General features: G+C 32.9%; 1 protein-coding gene across 5 annotated transcripts in view; it reads right to left on the bottom strand.

Moving 5' to 3' along the window:
• Nucleotides 1-22,876, bottom strand: part of CNKSR2 (connector enhancer of kinase suppressor of Ras 2) — a 250,220-nt gene that overhangs the window by 136,732 nt on the left and 90,612 nt on the right. For all 5 annotated transcript variants that reach the window (XM_017659437.3, XM_017659438.3, XM_017659439.3 and 2 more), the window contains exon 5: nucleotides 11,017-11,058. In XM_017659437.3, the coding sequence (XP_017514926.1) occupies nucleotides 11,017-11,058 (42 nt within the window). The remainder of the gene's footprint in view (nucleotides 1-11,016; nucleotides 11,059-22,876) is intronic.

The following is a 22,876-nucleotide window of genomic DNA, read 5'->3' as shown; positions in this document are numbered from 1 at the left end:
TTGGCAGGAGGACTTGAATTCTTAATCATCATGCTTACCATCTCTTATTTTGATCTTTAAATCTCAACTTGCTTTTGATCAATTTTATTTTGTATTATTTAAAATCTGCATTTGTATTAAATGGATGTTACATAATACACTTACACTACATAGTATAATTAAGGTGAGCCTGCAAGCTTTCTTGCAATTTAGAATGCAGTTGAGATAAGTAGTAGTAGATTGCGAATTAAAGACACAGTTCTCTGGGAAAACTTAAGCAATTTTAGCAGCAAAGGGACAATTCTATTCTAGCTAAATGATGACTTGGGAATCACTTGTATGAAAGGGATTCTCCTGCTATTTTTGCAATATTTATAACAAATGATTTTAATTCTATTTATCTTTAGTTCTAAAAACAGAAGGAAAAATTTGAACTGGAAATTAAAGCCTATATGCCTTTAGTAAAGCTAAAGGGGAACATAAAATGGCAACAAGTATTATAACTGACCCTCTGAATTCTTCTTTAAGCTACTTAAGATAGCAACAGAGAATTAGTGACTGAATAGCAGTAAACAGGCAGGGCTAGCTGTGACTTAACCTTTTAAAACAGAAGAGTGTTATGGGCTGCAATTAATGGTATTGTGATGTTTTTCTCTTTGGTTTATATTAATTTCAAATATGAATTAATGTGATAGAGCATATTCTCAGAATGAAATGGAAACTTTCCATATTCTGTTCTATATACATACTATATTTTATATATATTTGCATATATGTATACAGCTAGCTGAGTTACCGAAATCTAAAGGTTCTAGGGAAAAAAGATTAGAGCATAGCATGCTTAGTGTAAAACAAATAATGTTTTAAAATAGTTGTAAAAGCAAGTTTAAGTCACTGTGGAGATAAGAAAACCAGCAACCCTACATTAATATATTAACTAATAATAACAGCATTCTTTCATTATTCCTGAACAGCATTCTTTCATTATCACTGAATTTATCAGATACTTTTTGATTAATATTAGAAGTTTTAGCTATTGTATTTTAAAAAGAAAATGCAGAAAGTATTCTAAGTACAAACAATAGTGAAAAGCTAAAGGAAAGAAGTCTTAACGTTAGCCATGGACTATACTAAGACATGATTGAGCTATTTCAAGTATTTTTATTTATATTTTCCCAAGTAAGTGGAATACTGGCTAGTTATCCTTAGTGTATTAGAGGAAATGAATGGAAATACCTTCAGATTAAAAAATCAGAAATTCATGTGACATAGGAAAGAACTTTGGGCTCATAATCTTAAAAGGTTTTACAGAAGGAAATTTCTACTTTCTGGGTATATACATGTATATAAGGGACAGGACTATAAAACCAAGAAAAACTGAGGAAAGAACAAACAGATGGATATACATACTAAGACGGAAACAGAGAAGTGAAGGCTACAATTTAAGTACAGCTTAAACAACTCAGGTTTATTATCAAGAACATGGAAAATAGTAACAGAAGTTTTATTTTGATAAATAGTGTATAAACATTAAAATAGCTACTTAAAACAAATAGTATTTCAATTAAAATAGTACAGAGAACAGAATATGTTTTTATTTTATTGTTTGGTTTGTATATTAGCATAATTATTATAAATCATGCAACTCTGTGCCAGTTTAGGAGGATATTTTCATTGTATTTGGTGAACAAGAGTGGCTTTGTTTTTACAAAGTATTAATGTTTATTCTAATGTTAAATAGTGGGAACTCTAAATGATATAAGCCTCATTTAGAAAATAGTACAGATGACCCCTGAACACAGGGGTTCAGGCACCAACTCCAACACAGTGGAAAATCCATATACAACTTTTGATTCCCTTCCAAACTTAATGCCTAATAGCCTACTGTTGACCAGAATCCTTACCAATAACATAAACAGTAGATTAACACATATTTTGTATGTTATATGTATTATACACTGTATTATTATAATTAAGCTAGAGAAAAGAAAGTGGTTTTTCAAATTGTTGTAAATCTCCAAAAAAATTTCCAATTACTGAAAAAAATCCATGTTTAAGTGGACCTGTGTAGCTCAAACCCATGTTGTTCAAGGGGTCAGCTGTATTCTTTATCTTAATACTTGCCAGATATCTGTTGAACTAGCAATTTTGCCCTGCTAATCATGATGGTTCCCTAACCATCACATTTCAAAATTCAAAATATTATTCTATATACATATTCTCCAATGCAGGAAGAATTTCTTGCTTATTATAAGTAAAGACAATTGAAGAAGAAACAATTTTTTAAACTTTATATAATAGAACAAAATTTCAGTTTTAACCCAATGTAAAAATTTCATTTGTATACAGCAAAGATTAAGAGTTTCAAATAGCCTCAGAAAGCTACTATCGTTTCAATAAGGGTCATATGAATTTTCTTCCAACAAGACCTACTAGAAAATGGCAATTCCTTTAGGTTTCAGAGTGATGATGGAGAAAAAAACACAACAAAACAATTAACACAATGAAAAGAAACCATAATCCCTGCCACCACAACTGCTTCATTAAGCCATTCATTCATTCAGCAATCAGTGAGCATCTGCTACATGATCCAAATGCAAACTACTATGCTTCAATTTCACAACCTGGGATGGTGTTTTAGCTAATGTGTTTATTTGGCTTTGTTCTTAACATCACTGACATTAAGCATGCTTCCTTTGCATTCCCTATAATTGAAAAGAAGCAATAACATTTAAAAATAATAATCATCTAAGACGTTCGTACCAAACAGTAAGAACATTAGTCGCTAATGTTTACCAACAAGAGGTGGACCCATGGCACTTCCACCTACTTTTCTGAGACATCTGGTCTGAATTAAAGTTGGGACAAGAGGCTCACCACTCCTCTGATTTCTGAGAAGGAAATAGACTGCTGGAAACCAGAAATGGATCGGGAAAAATCTCCCTTCTATTTGCCTGCTCTCTCAGGGGCAGGAAACAGAGCTAGCAGGCTTTCAGTGGGTCCAGAGGCAGATGAGAGAGCACTCATTAGAAGGCACACTACTTTCTAGGCTCAAGACTAACAAGGGACTGGACCTATCAGTGGCTTCACTAAGATACAGATTAGTTGGAAGATGATTTCATTTTACGTTAGACTCCAATAGCAAAAGTGAAGCAGTTTAATATAATTGGATGAACTTCTGAAAAATCTAGGCACCATACATATAGTTTATAGGCAAGTAGGGAACAAACAGCAGAGACCTGGGAGCAATGGCTTCATTCCAGTTGAGAATTTAAAAATTGCCATGTGTGGTTTTATGGAGAAAAGAGCTAATTGCACTGTACAAGTTATAAATTTATTGGCTCTCAGCTCAAAGTTCACCCTTCAGTGCTTGCTCTGTGATAATGGACAGGACTCCCCAAGTATTTCTGCTTTACAGTGAGTACAATGTTAAGTTTTTGTCAGTAGAGGGCACTGGAGGGACATCACAGGGGAAAGGTGGTTTGTCTTCCAGGTTCCCTTGGGTTGCATTTTGCTTTGTCTTGCTCCTGCTGCATGATCCATCATTGGACACATGTATGTGGGAACATCCAGTGGTTCCAAGACCATGTAGCCCTTCAGTGACCTCGCAGCCTCAGCCTGGGTTCAGTGATCACCATCCTGTGGCCCTCTCAACCTCATACCCACAGCAGTACTTGACTCTCTCTGTGAGCCTGTCTACCAGCATCACTTGATCTGCAATCCTAAAAGGTTGTTTCCTAATTGCCTGGTAACTATGGACCAGCTCTGACCTAGGGCAAGCCAGAGGAGCTGCATCCCTATGGCTTCCTTGAGTTCTTACCCTCAGCCTGGGGGAAGACATCCACCTACAAACTGTCTCCTGAGTCCTAGGGCATACCTTAGAGTCTCTTTACATCTGTATATTCTTCTATCATAGTTTAGTCATTATTTAGATTAAACTTCCTATGTTTAAGTTGCTGTGTGATTTCTGTCTCCAGACTGGTTCAATTACCTTGCTGAAGAAATCTTTACATTAACAGCGAATATAACTGTAATTTTTGAAAAAACTGAAAGTATCTTTGATCAGAAAAATAATGGTCTCAGATGAAGACAGTCCTTCAGTTTATCACTTTATGTGGTCATTCTGTTTTGTAATTATTTTGTGAATTAGTCACCAAAGAATTATGGCAGTTATGCCTTAGAAATCAGATACTCTAATCCCCCAACTTAATCAGAGAGGCTAACTTTTCACAGTAAGTGCCAGAATGGGGTCAGGACCTCAAATCTTTTAACTCACAAATTGGGACACTTATATATTACTAAGCCTCATTGGACTCCATAATAAAAAAAAATGTGATTTGAGAAGAAGGATTGTACAGAGTCAGTCTGAATATGAAAGCATTTTACAAGGCATATGTTCAACAAATGCCATGTTAGCAAGAACACCCCTATAAATAAACTGACATACATATTGTCTATCCAAATCACAATAATAGCCACTAAAACCAGATTATTTTAATTCACTATGTGTGGCCATATTCCGTTTACTATATATGTATGTATGTGTATACATATATATATGCTTTCTTTTTGTCCCAGGGAAGAAACATTTTCTACCTCCATCCTATTCTACCTGGATTTCTTCTTTCCTGCATGGAACATCAGTGAAGAAGTTAAGTTCCAGTTAAATGGTTTTTAAGGGAATTAACATCAAAGTGTCAAAATCTGAAGATAATCTAATACAACAATCAAGAAATCAATGCCTTCTTCAGTAATAGTGTTAGCATGCTTCATGAAGGGGCCTAAAATAGAAGGGTCACACCAACTTTATGAAATAAACATCTTAATGCTTTCCATCTACAAAATTCAGTATTGGACTTCATGTTTAAGTGAAATTGACCATAATTTATATGCTCAAATGCTACAGTTATGACCAAAATGTCTACCATGCAAAAAATTGAGTTTACAAAAGCCCAAGACCACAGCTTTAAGAAGAGTCTAGCTAAAACCAGTTAGAATGGCCACTATCCAAAAGACAAGAAATAACAAGTGTTGGTGAGGATGTGGAGAAATGGGAGCCCTCCTACACTTTTGGTGGGAATGGCAACTGGTACAGCCACTGTGGAAAGCAGTGTGGAGGTTCCTCAAGAAACTAAATATAGAAACACCATTTGACCCAGTAATTCCACTTCTAAGAATTTACCTGAAGAAATCAAAATCCCTGATTTGAAAAGATACATGTACCCCTATGCTTATCACTGCATTATTTACAATAGCCAAAATATGGAAGCAATCTAACTGTCCATCAATAAACGAATGAATAAAGAATATGTGGTACATATACACAATGGAATATTATTCAGCCATAAAAAGAAATCCTGCCATTTGTGACAACATGGATGCATACAGAGAGTATTATGCTCAATGAAATAAGCCAGGTGGAGAAGGTCAAATACTAGATGATCTTATTTGTTGGATATAAAAACAAAGCAAAACAGATGAATAAAAGAATAGTAGACTCATAGACACTGAGAAGTGACTAGCAGTTACCATAGGGGAGGGGTTGAGGTAGGTAGGTGGGAAAGGTGAAGGGGATAAAGGGGCACAAGAATTATCAGTCATAATGTAAGGTGGTCATGGGGATAGTAGTACAGCATGGAAAATACAGTGAGTGATTCTGTAGCATCTTTCTACATTGACAGATAGTAACCACACTAGTGGGGGTAAGGATTTAATAAAATGGGTAACTGTTGAATCACTGTGTTGTATGTTTGAAACCAATATAATATTGTGTATCAATGGTACCTCAATAAAAAAATACTAAGAAAAAGAAAGGTCTAGCTATAATTGACAAAAATGCATTTTCACAGCATTAGGAACCTTCTGAAGGCTGATAAAAATTATTTTTATGAAGTAATTGGAGTATCACTGTTTTTAAGAAATCTCTAAAGATAATTTATTAATATGATCACTTTTATTTTATTATGGGGCATGCTGCTACTCTAGTACTCACATCCTCAAAATTTTGGGGATTAGGAGAGGAGAGCTATACTTGCACAGACGGTATGATACAGACAGTGAGGCAAAGTCTCAAATGAGCTCTTTATTTTCTCTAGGCTCTTCTCTTAGACCTAAATATTAATTCTGTGCAGTTTTAGCCATTTTTTGGTAGCCGAAAAGGTACAATAATTTTAGCCTAGATGGTGTTTAAGAGTAAAGAACTCATACATTTAAAGAAAGGAAAAATTTACACAGAATGTTTATGAAATAGAACAAATAGTTAACATGCCAAAGTAAGCATAATTCATGACCAAACCTGAATAAGTAAAAAAAAAAAAAAGCTAGGAAAGAAAAGAGGAGAAAAAGAGGAAGACAGAGAAGAGAGAGCATTTATGAGAATGTGCTGTAAACTGTAAATTACTACAAAACTAAAACACTTCCTTAACAGTAAAATGTGTATTTTATATATTTATTCCTCCCATTATCTTTATAAAAATAATGGGGACAAAATGTTAGTATGAAGCAAATGTATACAGGAACATATCATCTGTTAATGTAAAAGGTGTACTTGAGTTCAGTACAATCTGATATAAACAATATAACTTTTATGATCATTCCTGGCCTGGGATTTCTATGAGTTTATCAAAGCTGCCAAGTGTTCCAGGCTTACCACTGACAGCAGCAGGGCTATGACAATCAGAGTAAGTCAGCTAAAGCACAAGGTCTGAAAAGGTTTCTCAGGTGTGTTTCTCTCCCCAGATTCAAAGAGTAGTGAAGAGTGTGAGTGGGGAGAAAATACGGTACAAAACTGGGGAGAACTCCAGATTCTCTGTCACTGACTCACCATATAAAACAAGAATCTGTGCTGAGCAAAAACAGGTGGGCGCCAACATGCCAGGGAATGTGTAAATCGGGCATAAAGCCTGAGAGGGAAATATCAGATCAATAGAGGTAAAATATATTACTATTTATCATTAGTCAACAATCATTCAGATGTATATACATTGATTATGTGCATTTCCTTTTGTCCTTTATGGTTGCATTCTGCCATCTGTTCCATTATATTTAGTGGCAAATACCAAGGAAATCCAAGCTGTCCAGTCTCCTTTATCCATTCTCACATTTCACATTCAAAAGTGCCTCTGTCCACCACTGCAGGCAACCTGCCAACCTTCTTTTCTATGTGGCTTTTTAGACTTCAGAGTCTACTACTTTCTAATTTTATTCATAAACAACTCTCTCCCATTTTTAAGATAACTAAGGTGAACAGGAAATCTAGCCTAAGGATTGTCCAAGACACTTATGACTATTTCACTACATATACCATAAAATCAACCATTAAAAGCCATCGGGATTACAAATATAATAGAATAAATATATTTTTTTATAATTTTTCATTATAAAAGCAATGCAAACTGAGGAAAATTGGGAAGATATTTGAAACAAACAAAAAACCAGGGTTCTTACCAGGCAAACACAATAAATATTAGTACAGATATTTTCTTTTTCAATTTTCATGAGTGATGATTTATTTTGTATTTATAATGCTTTTAATGTGTTTTTTACTTAACATTATCATTTAGAATCTTTCCTTTAACACTGGCACATAAATATTTTAGGTATATTCACAAATATAATTTATTCATAAATTATATATTCACAAACATAATATCAAATAGTACCTCTGAAGAGTAAACATTTCATCTTGTGAATGTACCATAATTTACTGAAGTTTTACCCTATTATTTCCTATTTTTCATTATATGATGCTAAATATAGTAACTTTCTCTAGAAAATGTTACTGTGTTTTACAATTTATTTTTTAAACTAGATTCCCAAGACAGTATAGAAATATGGACTCTGGAGCCAGACTGCCTGCATTAAAATCCTGTCTCAAATCCTTTCCAATTGTGTCACTTCAGGAAAGTCACCTAAACTATCTGTGCTTCAGTTTCCTTATATTTAAAATAGAGATGACAGAAATAAAAACTACCTCATAAGGTTATTGGGAGGACCAAATGGGTTAGTTTATACAGAGCACTTAAAATAGTGCCTGAGGCATATTGCAAATAATACATAAATTCCTATGCTGAATTATAATCCCCAATGTGATGGTATTAGGAAGTGGGCCCTTGGGAGATGACTAGGTCATGAGAGTGCAGTCCTCTTGAATGGGGTTAGTATACTTATAAAAGAGACCCCAGGGAGCTCACTCATGCCTTCCAACACGTGAAGACTGTATCAACCAGAAAATGGGGCTTCGCTACCTACTGAATCTGCTGGTGCCCAGCTTCCAGAACTGTGAGAATAGTTTGTTGTTTATGCCACCCAATCAATGGTATTGTTGTTACAGGAGTGTGAACGAATTAAGACATCACCTCATCTGGTCCACTGTTCACCTCTAGTCCTTTGCTACAACAACTTTCCCATTCTGGAATTCAACTTTGCTTCATTTATTTGGTAAACTTATTCAAATATATTTTTCAGAAAGGTACTTTGGAAACCTTGCTGATCTGAAAATATTGTTTTCACATATGCTTTCACATAGGAATGATAATTTAGATACTACCATTTTTGGTTATTACTTTTCTTAAAAAATTTTTGGATTTTGTTCCATTATCTTCTGGTAGCTATGGTTTCAGAGCAGACATCTGAATATAACCTAATTTTTATTTCTTTGAAGTCAAAACCACTCATCTTTTTCTTCCCACTGGTTGAATGAATGTAAAGTTGCTTATTGCCATAGAAATTGTAAAATGTTACCAGAAAATATCTTGAAAGTGTAACCTTTCCATTTTCTGACTGTTAAGTAATCCAAATTTCCTAATTTTTATTCCTAAATCATTCTATTACATCTTTGTTTCCTATTGTTTTCTTCCTCAAAAACTAACAATTTGTTGAAGGTGGGTTAACTATAATCTATCCTGTATAGCCATTTTGTTCTCTCATTTTTTGTCTTTTTATTAGTTTACTAAACATCTGAGTATCATTAAAGTTTATTCTGTGCCTTATTGTGTCAATTGTCTACAATATCCAATCTACTTTTTATTTATTCCAGCATGGTTTAATTTCTATTTCCATGTTCTTACTTTTACAGACTGTTTCTTAGTTCATTTTGCACTGTTTATAGTGGTGTTACCTTTTTTATAGTATGGTATTCTATTTTAATACAAACAATGTTCTTTTGACTCTTATTGAGAACATTAATGTTCTTAATAAACTTCATGGGGGAGGATTTTCTTCTAATATACAAGATGATACTTCCTCTTCCCTTTCCCATCCTTTTTCTTTACCCATCCTTACATAGAGACCTATTTCGGGAAAAGACACACCTCACAACTTTGCTGAGCTATCTCAGTTTGCCCAGGTGTTGAACAATACTTTCAAGCTTACATTGACTGTGGAATTCCTAGGATATAGCAGGTTTTCATAACTGGCAAGTTCTCCTTCCTCTTGACAACTGCCTCCCCTACCCTCCAGTCAAAATTAAGATACAAGGATTGTGTCTGGACTGAGACAGTTACTGTTCATTATCTCAACCAAATGTAATCTCTACTCAGTTGTATAAGTAAACATATTCAAGTATTATAGAAACAAGGAGAACATTCAAAGTAGCTCACAATTTCATTCTAAACATGCTACATAAAACCTCAGTATTTTATTTTCTGGTGCATATAAAAAAGAAATGGGAAATAACATGGAAAGAAGGTCATCAGATTTATAGATAATTGGACTAGGAAGGTACAATATCCTCATTTTACATACTAAGAACAAAGTTTCTATAAATATTGGATCATTATACTGAAGACCTAAGATGGATGTAATGCTACAGGTCAATTATATCTCAATAAACTTTTTTAACTTAAAATTTACCTTTTAAAAAAATCTCAAAAATAGTTAAATCACTTGAAAGGTCACTGAGATAGAGGGATAGAATTAGGATTCAGACAGAGTTCTTTAGACTCATAGTGCTTTCTTCTATACTACAGGAAATCTGGAAAGATACCTTTTTCAAAGTTTTGGTTTAAGGAAAGTATTCCAGCATCATATTCCAAGTGGTATAGTACACTATTTTATTACTCTTAAAAATAAAATTTACTGTAATAAAACTAACATGCAAATCTATAACCTTCTAGTGAAGGCTGGGCCATTTTTTGCAAAGAAAGACCAGGAAGGGAAGTGAAATGATAACATGAAAATACAAGTGCTTCCTGAGCTGAATTGATTGGCTAATGCCATTCACAATCTAGATCATCATCAAACAGGGTCTTTAAATTCTCACTAGCTAGAATGCTACTTGCCAAAGTAGATAATACTGCATTCGTTTCTAAACTCTTTCAATGTTATTTATGCTGTAACTTATTTCTAATGGAGGTGAAGAAGTTATTAGGGCAGATCAGCATCAACCAAGAAATAGGTTTACAAAGAAAATTGTAAATTCTTGTTTGTTCATTAACAAATAAGAAAGGAGATGCCTTTCTACAAAGTATAACATACTCATACTCCATTCCTAGTAATAAAATATCTACGAAGTCATTAACTCATTCAACAAATACTACCAAATTAAAGACAAATTTTACTAAATTAAATCAAATGAAAATTTTAATTTAAATAAACTAAACAAATGTTACTAAATTAAAAATTCAGAAGATTGTTTGATGAGTATAGAATCAGAGCAAAGGCAGTTTGATTATTTTATTAAGTATTTCATCCAAATGATGATAGAGGAGAATTACCAGTTACATAACCAAATATTTTTTCTCTGATCTCTTTTTTGCCACCGATGAACAGTGAAAAATGCTGATTTCAAATTCTCTTTTCCCTAGATTCTTTATTTTGTTATATTCCAGCCTTGTTACATGATATGATCTTAAAATACTATATCACATTTTTCTAAGATACAATAGAATTGTTATAATACAATTTATGGTTTGATTCTTTTGTACTTATGAAACATACAGGGCTTCCCTTTTTATATGCTGCAATTTTTTATTTAATTACTAGTTAAACAAAGAAATATTTTCTAATTAAGATGAAAATCAATCCAAGTATACTTACCACATGAAGAATTTTATTTTCTGTTTCATATACAGTACAATCCTGAAAAAAAGCATACACATTTGTTAAAAAAAATCAAACATTCATTTTAAAATATTTTCTTAGAAATTGTACTACAATTTGAAAAGTCTTGAAATTCAAGGAAAAACAGCAATAAGAATGGGGAAAAAATCTAGAATGCTTATACCCAAATATTCATAGTGGCCAGTTCTGACAGTCAGTTACAAGGATATTCTTATTTTTGCTTAATTGTATTTTCTAATTTTACTAATTTTAAGCACACATACTAAAAGACAATATAGGTTATATAGATGCAAAACAAATATTGGAAACATTTTCTATCTAATGTGGTACATGGATATTTTTGAAATATTTCCAACATTCCACATACTAATTTATTATAGTTTGGAATATTAAGAAAAACACTAATATTTACTTCAAGTCATATAAAAATATCAAAAACACTTTTATATTTTCAGCTACTGTAAGCTGCTAAATATACCTTGTATTAAGCATTTACAATTGATACATGCTGCTAATAAATGCCATATTTATAGTTTTTGCCTAAATTTGAGCCCCTGAAGTTACAAAAAAATTTTTAAAATCACCATTGTCTTTTTACCTGCAGTTACTACACTTAAAATAGGCAGTAAAATAGAAAAGTGATCTTTGTTTTGAAACTTTGTTTCTATGGCTCAGTTTCCTCAAGGAATTTATAAAATGGGCATGATATTAGTAGTAACCGAGTAAGGGTGCTGTGAGAATTAAGTGAGAAAATGAGATAAATGGCTTAGCAAAGTATCTGGTATACAGTAAATGATAAACACATTTTAACTATAAATTATTGCTGTTCTTCATTATTATTTAAGAATTTAAAGTTAATTACTTCAAGATATAAAGTTAACTAATTATTACTTGGCTGTCCAGTTTTGAAAAAAATCCATGTTCCACAGTACTATACATATCAAGGAATGACAGTGCATTTCACTTCTCTCTCTGCATTTAAATTTAACAAAAAGAAATCCTGTTCAACAAAATTTTAAATGCCATTTAACCACAATACCTTGTCAGAAGTACACATTCTTATCAGGGGCAAAATTTTTAAGGTTAATCTTAGGACTGATTCGTTTTATAAACTAATAATAGAAGTACTTAAGGATCAGGTCTTGCCATTCTGAAGAGCTTCTGTGCCAAAGGAGTTTTTTTTTTTTTTGACAAATACAGTCATATCTATGTCTATATACTTACAGAAAGTCAATTCTTAATCATTAAATATGAATTATGTGTACAGAGGAGCCAAGGTATAAATAAACATTTATATTTGGAAAGCATATTTGTACTTATATCTGAATTTGGAAGAGTCCAATTTTATAGAATTAACTATAAACACAATTATACTGGGAAGAGACGATTTGGGAAAGCTGGGAAGTTGCCCAATTCCCCCATGCTGCCTCTAAGCTTGCTCCAGATGTAATGGATGCAAGATTCATTATTTACCTACCATCCCAGAAGTAGAGAACATGCTTAAATGTTCAAACTTCAAAGGATCTCCTCAAGGAAACAAGCATGATCTAAATGTATATTCTGCTAGTGATATAGTAATCACAAAGAGTAACTATTTCAAGTGTCTCTAAAATATAATACTTTATGTGCACATCCCTGGTGTAATATAACAAAAAGAACTATTAAACAAAATCTTATACTATTTTCAGTAATCATATTGTTTGTCGGTAGTAGTATATCGTTGTTTATTATTGTTTTGTTGATGCTGTTGCATGTGTTTTATAGGACAAAGCAATTGAACAATTATGTGATACCATCACTCTATCATTCTTGGTGTCATTGATAAGTGATTTCAGTATGGGGAAAAAAGTAAATACATATAGAAGAAGTTAAGAAGAAACCCTAGAATCTCTTGATGTATTATGTATATATGTATGTATATTTTTCTTAGTACCACCCACTGAAAAGGCATAGAAACAATGACAAACCTAGCAATAAACAAACTCCTTGCAGTTAATGTTCTTCAAATACTGTTTTCCAGGCCTTTTCGGAATATGGTTGATCCCAGATCTTGTATAGGAAAGGTAGAAGATAAACTGAAATTATATTGTGACACAACATAGAAAGAAGCTATGAAAGACTATGAGGATTGTGTCAGTAGGACTCAGAAGCCAACATGAGAGATTCTCACTGAACAAAGATGAAGCAATTTGAGCATCTATAAAGATAACTGCAATGGATGTGAAGAGTAGATGTCATTAAATATACTAATATGTTTGATGCTGAATTTTAATATACTAGATACATCCAAATACATTTGGATATATTTAGTAATAGTGAAAATAATATTGAATAATATTGAAAAAGTAATACTGAATAATAAACTAATTGGACAATGCATAATATATTACTTTTCTTCTTGAGTCAGCAAGATTTAAAAATTTTTCATTGAGGTAGTTGATATAAAATATTACATTGCTTTCAGGTATACAACATAGTGATTTGACAGTTACATACATTATTAAATGCTCTCCCCAACTAGTATAATTACTATCTGTTAATGTAGATGTTACAGAATTGTTGACTACATTCTCTATGCTATAATTTCATTCCTGTGATTAATTTCTGTTATGTTTGAGATTTTGTGCCTCTTTATCCCCTTCAACTATTTCACCCACACACCCCAACTCCTCTTCCATGGTAACCACCAGTCACTTCTCAGTGTCTATGAGTCTATTGCTGTTCTGTTCATTTGTTTTTAGATTCCACATTTAAGTGAAAGTATATGGTACTGGTTTTTCTCCACCTGGCTTTACTTAACATAATACCCTCTAGGTCTATCCATGTTGTTGCAAATGGCAGGATTTTTTCTTTTTGTATGGCTGAATAATATTCCATTGTGTATATGTACCACATTTTCTTTATCCATTCATCTATTGATAGATATCTTTGGCTGCTTCCATGTCTTGGCTACTGTAAAAAATGCAAAAATAAACATAGGAGTGCATATATCTTTTCAAGTCAGAGATTTTCTTTTGTTCAGGTAAATTCCCAGAAGTGGAGTTACAGGATTACATAGTATTTTTACTTTTAGTATTTTGATGAACCACTATACTGCTTTTCATAGTGGCTGCACCAATTTACATTCCCACCAACAGTGTAGGAGGGTTCCCATTTCTTCACATCCTCGCCAACACTTGTTATATCTTATCTTTTGGATAGGGGTCATTCTGACTGGTGTGAGGTGATACCTCATTGTGGTGTTTATTTGCATTTCCCTAATGATTAGTGATGTGGAACATCTTTTCATGTTCCTGTTGGCTATCTTTATGCCTTCTTTGAACAAACATCTATCAGGTCTTCTGCCCATTTTTTAATTGGGTTATTTTTTTTGATGATGAGTTGTATGAGCTCTTTATGTATTTTGGATGTTAACCCCTTATCTAATATATCCTTTATGAATATATTCTCCCCTACCGTAAGTAGCCTTTTTGTTTTGTTGACAGTGTCCTTTGCTGTACAGAGCTTTTGAATTTGATGCAGTACAACTTGACTTTTGCTTTAGTTTCCCTTGCTCACAGAGACGTGTCCAGAAAAAAATTACTCATGCTTATGTTCAAGAGATTTTTGCCTATATTTTCTTCTAAGAGTTTTATGGTTTCATGTCTTATATTTAGGTCTTTAAGCCATTTTTAGTTTACTTTTGTGTATGGGGTTAGACAGCAATCCAGTTTCATTCTCTTGTATGTAGCTGTCCAGTTTTCCCAAGACCATTTAATGAAGAGACTGTCTTTTCTGCATTGTATATTCATGGTTCCTTTATCATGTATTAATTGACCATGTATGTATGGGTTAATTTCTGTGCTCTATTTTGTTACAGCGATCTATGTGTCTGTTCATATGCCAGTACCATGCTGTTTTGATTACTGTAGCTTTGTAGTGTAGCTTGAAGTCAAGGAGTGTGATAACCCCAGCTCTGTTCTTCTTTCTGAAGATTGCTTTGGCTATTTGGGTTCTTTTGTGGTTCCATAGAAATTTTAGGATTATTTGCTCTAGGTAACTGAAAAACGTCATTGGTATTTTGATAGGGATTGCACTGAATCTATAATTCACTTTGGGTAGAATGGCCATTTTGACAATAGAGCATGGGATAGATTTTCCTTGATTTGTGTTTTTATTTTCTTTCATCAGTGCCTTATAGTTTTCAGAGTACAGGTCTTTCACCTCCTTGGTTAGATTTACTCCTAGGTATTTTATTCTTTTTGATACAATTGTAAATGGAATTGTTTTCTTGATTTCTCTGCTAGTTTGTTGTTAGCATATAGAAATGAAACTTCGCTGAATCCAGTTATTAGTTCTAATAGTTTTTTGGTGGAGTCTTTATGGTTTTCTATATATATAGTACCATGTCATCTGCAAATAGTGACAGTTTTACTTCTTCCTTATTAATTTAGATACCTTTTATCTCTTTTTTTGTTGACTGCTGTGGCTAGCACTTCCAGTACTATGTTGAGTAAAAGTGACTTCCTTGTCTCGTTCCTGATTTTAGAGGAAAAGCTTTCAGCTTTTCAACATTCAGTATGATGGTTGCTGTGGGTTTGTTGTATATGTTCTTTGTTATATATTGAGGTATGTTCCCTCTTAACCTATTTTGTTGAGTTTTTATCCTGAATGGATACTGAACTTTGTCAAATGCTTTTACAGCATTTATTGAGATGATCATATGGTTTTAATCCTTCCTTTTATTAATGTGGTATATCACATTGAATGATGTATTAATACTGTACCATTCTTGCATCCTTGGAACAAGTCTAACTTGGTCATGATGGATGATCATTTTGATGTTTTTTTTATTATGGTTTGCTAATATTTTGTTGAGGAGTTTTGCATCTATGTCCATCAGCAACACTGATGTGTATTTTTCTTTTTTGTATTGTCTTTGTCAAGCTTTGGTATTAGAGTGATGCTGGCCTCACAGAATGAGTGTGGAAGTATTTCTTCCTTGATTCAGCAAGTATTAATTAACTGTGCTAAGGATACAAAGATGAATAAAAGACAGTCCTGACTTGAAGAAGTGCAGTTTAAGGAGATATATATATAACTTATTTGTTAAAATATGTAAAATTTCAAAGTCTCCATGAAATTTTAGATTTCAATAACTTTAGAAGTTAAATGCCACAAAAATAACATGTGAAAGGTCAATTATCTAAAATTTTTAAATATTAAAATATTTCTTATGGAAATTCATCACAACAACTGTGTTGTGCTATACATTGCTCAAGTCAAATTTCACACTTTGTAAAAACTTTCATCAGCTGATGTTCTTCAGTGACTAAAAGGATTATGTTTGTAATCCTCATCTTAAAATTATTCAAAGAATGAAGTACTGATGCATATTGACAATTCTGACATGACCCCTCAAGACAAAGTTTAAGGGAGATACATCAGATGACTGAAGTGGCCAAGGTTTTCTACTATCTAAGCAACTGTCATATACAAATATTAAAATTAAAGTCTTACTATTTGAAACAAGCAGAAGTAAACTGTAAAAGAAATTAAGATAATTGTCACACGATATTTGTAGCATATTTATACATGTGAAGGTATTAAAGCTTAAATCTGCACTAACACGTTTGGGATACCCACAATTACTATAATAAAGGCCAGATCATAGGAGTGGGGAAGCAAAGGAGGAAAACAACTCTGCCTTAAGAAAAAATCAGGAAAGGTAACTTTAAATTGGGTCTTAGAAAAAGTAGGTCTTTAGGCTAAGTAAATAAAGGCATTACTGTAAGAGCAATAAAACTACACTCAAACATAATTAAGCTGTGGCAGTAATTTTCAGATTTTAGTTCTATATGTATTTAAGAATCACTTGGAAAATGGATTAAAATGCAGATTCCTAGGTTCAACCATAGACACAGAGCTTCAGTAGATCTGGAGTGGGGGCCCCCCAGATGATTTTGATAATGCTGGTATGTTGAGATGCAATCTATTTTAGGATATTTTAGGATATTGTGGGATAGAAGAATGCCAAACTATATCAAACAAAAAATTATCAAATATATAGAATCCATAAAACAGTAAACTGATTTAAAAATATCTTCTGGCTCACATTAAACAGTTCTCATCTCAGAGCTATGTGTTTTTACTGATTGGTTTTTCTTTTTTTCCTCCTGGTAAACTTATTTCTTGCTTTATTGGCTTGTGACTTTGAATAACTGCTTGTACTTGTATGTATCTCCACGTTCTTTCAGCCAGATCAGCCTATTCATTATTGAAAGCCAAAGGCTTTCAAAAAGTGCCAAACACAACACAACAGAAGCAAAACAACAGACATCACAAAACCTGCCTTTTAACCTGCTACTTTATATTCAGGAGAAAAATAGTAACTGAGACTATGTTCTGTTTAGTTAAGCTATAATTTTATGGAGTTCATTTTATCATGCTAAATATTTAAATGGCCCTAGGTACTTTAGGGGATTGATTTTATTATTAAGTTATTTTTTTCCATCAAAATGTGACTTAAAAATATTTGTTTCTCAAGTGTGGGTTTTATTAACATTTAAGGCCAAAAGATCTTTCTCCCAAAAGATCATATTCCAAGTTTAAAAAAGAAAATAGCACCAAATATGGAGAAATCTATGTTTTCTGAACCTATTCATGATATGGAAAGACACACCTCTGACCTTCTAGTTATTTTAGGCTAGGATTCAATTTAGATGTTTAAAATTGGATTTTGAGCTATGCCACTATTTACTGTTAGTCTCTTCAGTAGCTCATGCTTTTAGTATGCATGCAATATAACACCTGTATTTCTTTTTTATCCTTTTCCATATAATGCTTCTAGAAACCATGCAATGCATACTTAAATGTACCAAGTTCCTAATTAGACAACATTCACAAAAATGGGGAGTGTTTCATCAATTTTGATCACTTGAGTATGCACAGAAACAATCTCCCACAGATGAGCTATACACCCACACAAGATCATAATAAGTTATCTTGTCTGTGAAACAATGATGCAATGATGTTTTTACAGAATACATAGAAAAATTTATATCCTGTGTTACCACTGATGCTCCATACTTTGTCAACAAGTTTTAGGCACTTGGAGGTCATAATGCTCAGTAAAAATAACATTTGTCATCAACTGTGCATTATAAATAGTCATAAGAACAGCATATAAGTTTATTAATATTGTATGAAGAGAAACAGTGTATGTTTCTAATGTTATAATTATATTTAATGTAATTGTTATAAATTTTCATCTCTTTTCAGTATATATATTATAGCATAGTTGTACAAATAATATAAAAAGTATTGTTTTGCTCTTAAGTAATAAATGATCCATGTATGCAAACCTTTGATAATGGTATTTCATACAGAATACTTCACATATTCTATTATTAGGCTATCAAAATGTCTTCACATGCTTGAGTGATTAATTCATGTAATGAGTTACTGTTATACTCTCATTCACATATGCACTTGTTTATTTACTCAAGTCACAATTCTACTCACAAAAAAGTTTTTTACCTTTTGGCATCTTTTAAATGCAATTCACTGCCACATACTATAGGGTAATCAAAGATAAAGTTGGTCCTTCGTCATTATTATTTCATTACTTAACGGGGGAGAAAATAGTAGTGGAGGGATAATAGTACAAGGTAGACAAGATAACTGCTAACAAAAGATCCCATAAAGGAGGAGATAAGTTCAGATTTGTTAACCATTGAGTAACCTTCTGGAGGAGATGATAGTTTAGCTGGCCTAAAATAGCTTTCAAATCTGGAATTGAGTTTGATGAGGAAAGACCATTTCAGATTGTGTGAACACCCTAAAGCAAGTCACAATCAGGAGTAAGCAGACCAATTTGGCTAGAGCATGAGATATACAGGGTGAATGCAGTGGGAAAGAAAGCTTATGAAGTAACATGGGATCATATTGCAGAGAGCTACCAGTGCTAGGTTGGAGAAAATTTTTGATTTAAACAATAGTCTATTTACAAGCCCCATTCCATCAGGGTAGCAAGAACTTAACTCGGTCAGTTGACAATTTCTTGTGACTTTCCTTTGGGAGAGGCTGAAGTCAGGGTAGCTCACATAGTGCCCTGGTTGGTGTTAAACAGCAATGTGAATGCTGAATGTTGTCTGTTGCTGGGGCAGTGGAGAGGAGCTCAAACTCTGTAGTCAAGCTAACAACTCCCATAGCCATTGTTTGCTCCTTTTCTCATGATTGCTTTCCTTTTGTTGTAAGAGTAACTTTAGTTTCATGTCTCAAATAATGAAACTACAAAGCTGTGCATCTTCTTAGACATACCAAGCAGACATTTCATCCCTAGGGAAGATGAAGGAGTGGGCACCCTTACTCTGATACTGATGTCTGAGAGTGGGAAATAAGTGACTGAAAGTAATTTTAATGAAAATGATTGGAAAAAGTTGTGGATTTGGAAGGGAGAAAAACTAGAGGCAGGCAGATCAGTCACAATACTCTGTCAACAGAAAATGTAGCAGGTAGTCAAGGCTTGAACTGAAGTTATGATGGTAGAAGAGAAAATGAGGAGACATGCATGACATACATGTAGCCAGGAATGAGACAACTGGACTACCGATTCATTAAATACAGAGAATAATGGGGAGTGGAAAGCTAAATATTATTCCAGGGGTTCAAGCCTGAGCAAATGGATGAATATCACAGTCATGATGGTAGGAGAAGAGAATTTAGGGGGAAGAAAATAATGATATTTTGGACATGTGAAATTCAAACTGGCTGAAAGACAGGATATTATACAAAGCTGTTCAGCAAACAGCTAAAAAAGCTGAACTGGATCTAAAATAGTCAGATCTGTGATATATTTACACTGAAGTGATAAAGGTACAAGAAAACAAGAAATTCATTAAAAAAGGATATGAATTGTGAGAAGATAGCTGAATTTGACAGAAGCTAAGACAATGCTAATGTTTAGAAGCCAGATGAAGGAAAAATTAGGTGCATGGCCAGAAATAAATGGAGAAAGTGATGTTAGAGAAACATTTAATATAACTAACAGTGATGATAGTTATATGTTCTGTGTCTGTGCTGTTTAAAATCAATAGTCATTAGACACATGTGGCTACTGAGCACTTAAAATGTGGTTATTACAAATGACGAACTCAATTTGTAGTTTTGCTTAATTTAAAGTTACATTTCAATTGCTACATGCATCTAGTGGTTACCATGTTAGACAGCAGTGCAGGATTAGAGAAGTATACTATAGTGCACACAACAGTTACAAAATGGGAAGCCATTTAATTCCAAACAAATAACAGTAAAAACAATATCTGGGAAGAAAACATAAAGGGATTGAGTTATTATTATTATTGAGTTATAATTATTAACCAGATGCTTCACATTTTTTCCTTCAGCAAAGAGCAGATTCCAGTTTCTTATAACATCTACAGTAGCAGCACAGTACAATGAAACCAATTCTCTCTGTTCGAAAAGGAACTCAAAGTATCCATCACACCACTTTGTGGGTATACAGAAAGCAGTGCCAAGGATAAATGATTTGCAGTGGATAGAAGATAGAAGTCCAAACTAAATTTAGACTCTTCAAAGACCAAAAGCTGACTGAGCGATCTCAGCGGAAAGGAGAATGTCCACATTGTACAGAAAGGTACTGGCATTCTTTCTGAACATGTCATCAAAATTGCATTGTTAAACTCTAATTGTCCTTGGCAAACAAGACAGGCAGAGGCATAATCACCCAATAAGTCCCTCCTTGGCAACCCCTTTACCATTTTGATTGGTTTAGTGACCACAAACTTGTCGGTGTTCCTGTCATTGTTTTAGGAATGAGAAGAGGAAAGTTCATAAAGGATGGTATCTATTCACATTTTTAATGACCAATTTTTAAAAATATTAGATAGATTTTCATTAGGTTAAATAAGGTTACAGGTTGTAACATAAAAAGAGCAATAAGCAAAGAATGGAAGGAGAATGGGTGGGCATAATTTTAGTGACCATCTAGTCTTTCTGCCAGTGAACACAGTCATATTCTTCCGCACACTGCATCATGTTTCCTCTTTAAAATTTTTCTCAAATTCTCCTCCAAGAGGTCATCTAAAAGGAAGCCCCATTTGACTCTAATCACTCTAGTCTTTCACTTGACATTGAAAGAATAATGTCCCAACAGTTGAATGGGTGTGGAAACTAATCTTTTGGCATATAGAGACTTGGGGGTACAGGCAGAAGTGAGGCTAACAGTTTTATTCATTGTCCCAGTGGCTCTCTAACAAATCCAAAAATCATTGAGTCTTTACAAGACTGGAGTGTCAAAAGGGATAAAAAGTAAAAATGGTAAGTCAAGGTACCAATGACCAGAAAACTCATTAGAGACTGTGATCTCTGTACCTTTAATATCTTTATTTTGACAATCTGAAGAAGCAGTGACCTAATCCCCATTATAAACTAAATTTGCTTATTCTTCATGCCTTAAGTCAAGACCTGAAGGGTTTTGAATAGCCTATCAGATACTAACTATATATATTTTACATTTCTATCAATTGTCTAGTCTCTCATAACAGATTGTGAGTCTTTTCAAAGGAACCCTATGTACAACTGTACTGTTTAATTTCCCAAGGTGCTCTGTATACTCTATTAATACAACCTGAAGTTATCAGTTATGATTATTTTATCCTATTGATTCTCTATTTTCACATTCCATAATAAATATTTTATATTACTTTTATAGATTATGTATAAAATGAAACTTTTAAAGCCATATTTCCTAAAAAAATTTAATTGTCAAACTGGTACAGTACATTTAGTTTCTTCACACTCCTATTTTGTACAAAAATAGACTGAGTTTCACAGTTTTAAAATCATTTTCAATGTGAGTTTTGTTTTAAACTTTAATCTGCATGATTTCATCAGATAATTTCAACAAAAATAATTGGGTCTTTCTCTGCATGAAGGTTCATATTATGTAAAAGATGTGAAGCATTTTATATTCAAACAGTGAACGTAACATTTCTTTGTAATAAAAAGCTTCTCTAGCTTCCAAATGTTCTACTTGTTTATTATAATGACCATCTAATATATCACAGGGAAGGATATCTATAGGGTCTAAGTGATGGAAGACAATTTTTCCCTTGTGGCAAATTCAACTAAAGAATTCAAGGAAAGATAAATACCACACCCCATTATAAATGAAAATATAAATTAAACAGTAATTCTTCAATTCAAGATCATCCACTTGGCTGCCAGAAAATAAATGGAAGTTATGGCATATTTGAAACAAATTCTAAGTATTAGTTTAAAATTTTTCTTAGTCCAAAAATATTGTCTTTGTCCTTTTTCTGTATTTAGATTGCATTTTCTTAGACAAAATGGAACCATTTATTTTCAGTAAGTGTGTGTAACATTTGGAAAAGTATCATTTATACCCAGGTACTCAATAAAATTTTTGGGTCACTGATGATGATACAATATTTAAATCCTAATGAATGCTAAATTGTCCAAATAATAGTATTAGCTTAAAATTAGGCTTAATTTGGTGGCAAATTCAACTAAAGAATTCAAGGAAAGATAAATACCACACCCCATTATAAATGAAAATATAAATTAAACAGTAATTCTTCAATTCAAGATCATCCACTTGGCTGCCAGAAAATAAATGGAAGTTATGGCATATTTGAAACAAATTCTAAGTATTAGTTTAAAATTTTTCTTAGTCCAAAAATATTGTCTTTGTCCTTTTTCTGTATTTAGATTGCATTTTCTTAGACAAAATGGAACCATTTATTTTCAGTAAGTGTGTGTAACATTTGGAAAAGTATCATTTATACCCAGGTACTCAATAAAATTTTTGGGT

This window comes from Manis javanica, chromosome X (genome assembly GCF_040802235.1).
Source record: "Manis javanica isolate MJ-LG chromosome X, MJ_LKY, whole genome shotgun sequence".
Taxonomy (NCBI): domain Eukaryota; kingdom Metazoa; phylum Chordata; class Mammalia; order Pholidota; family Manidae; genus Manis; species Manis javanica.
This window is presented reverse-complemented; position numbering and strand designations above follow the sequence as displayed.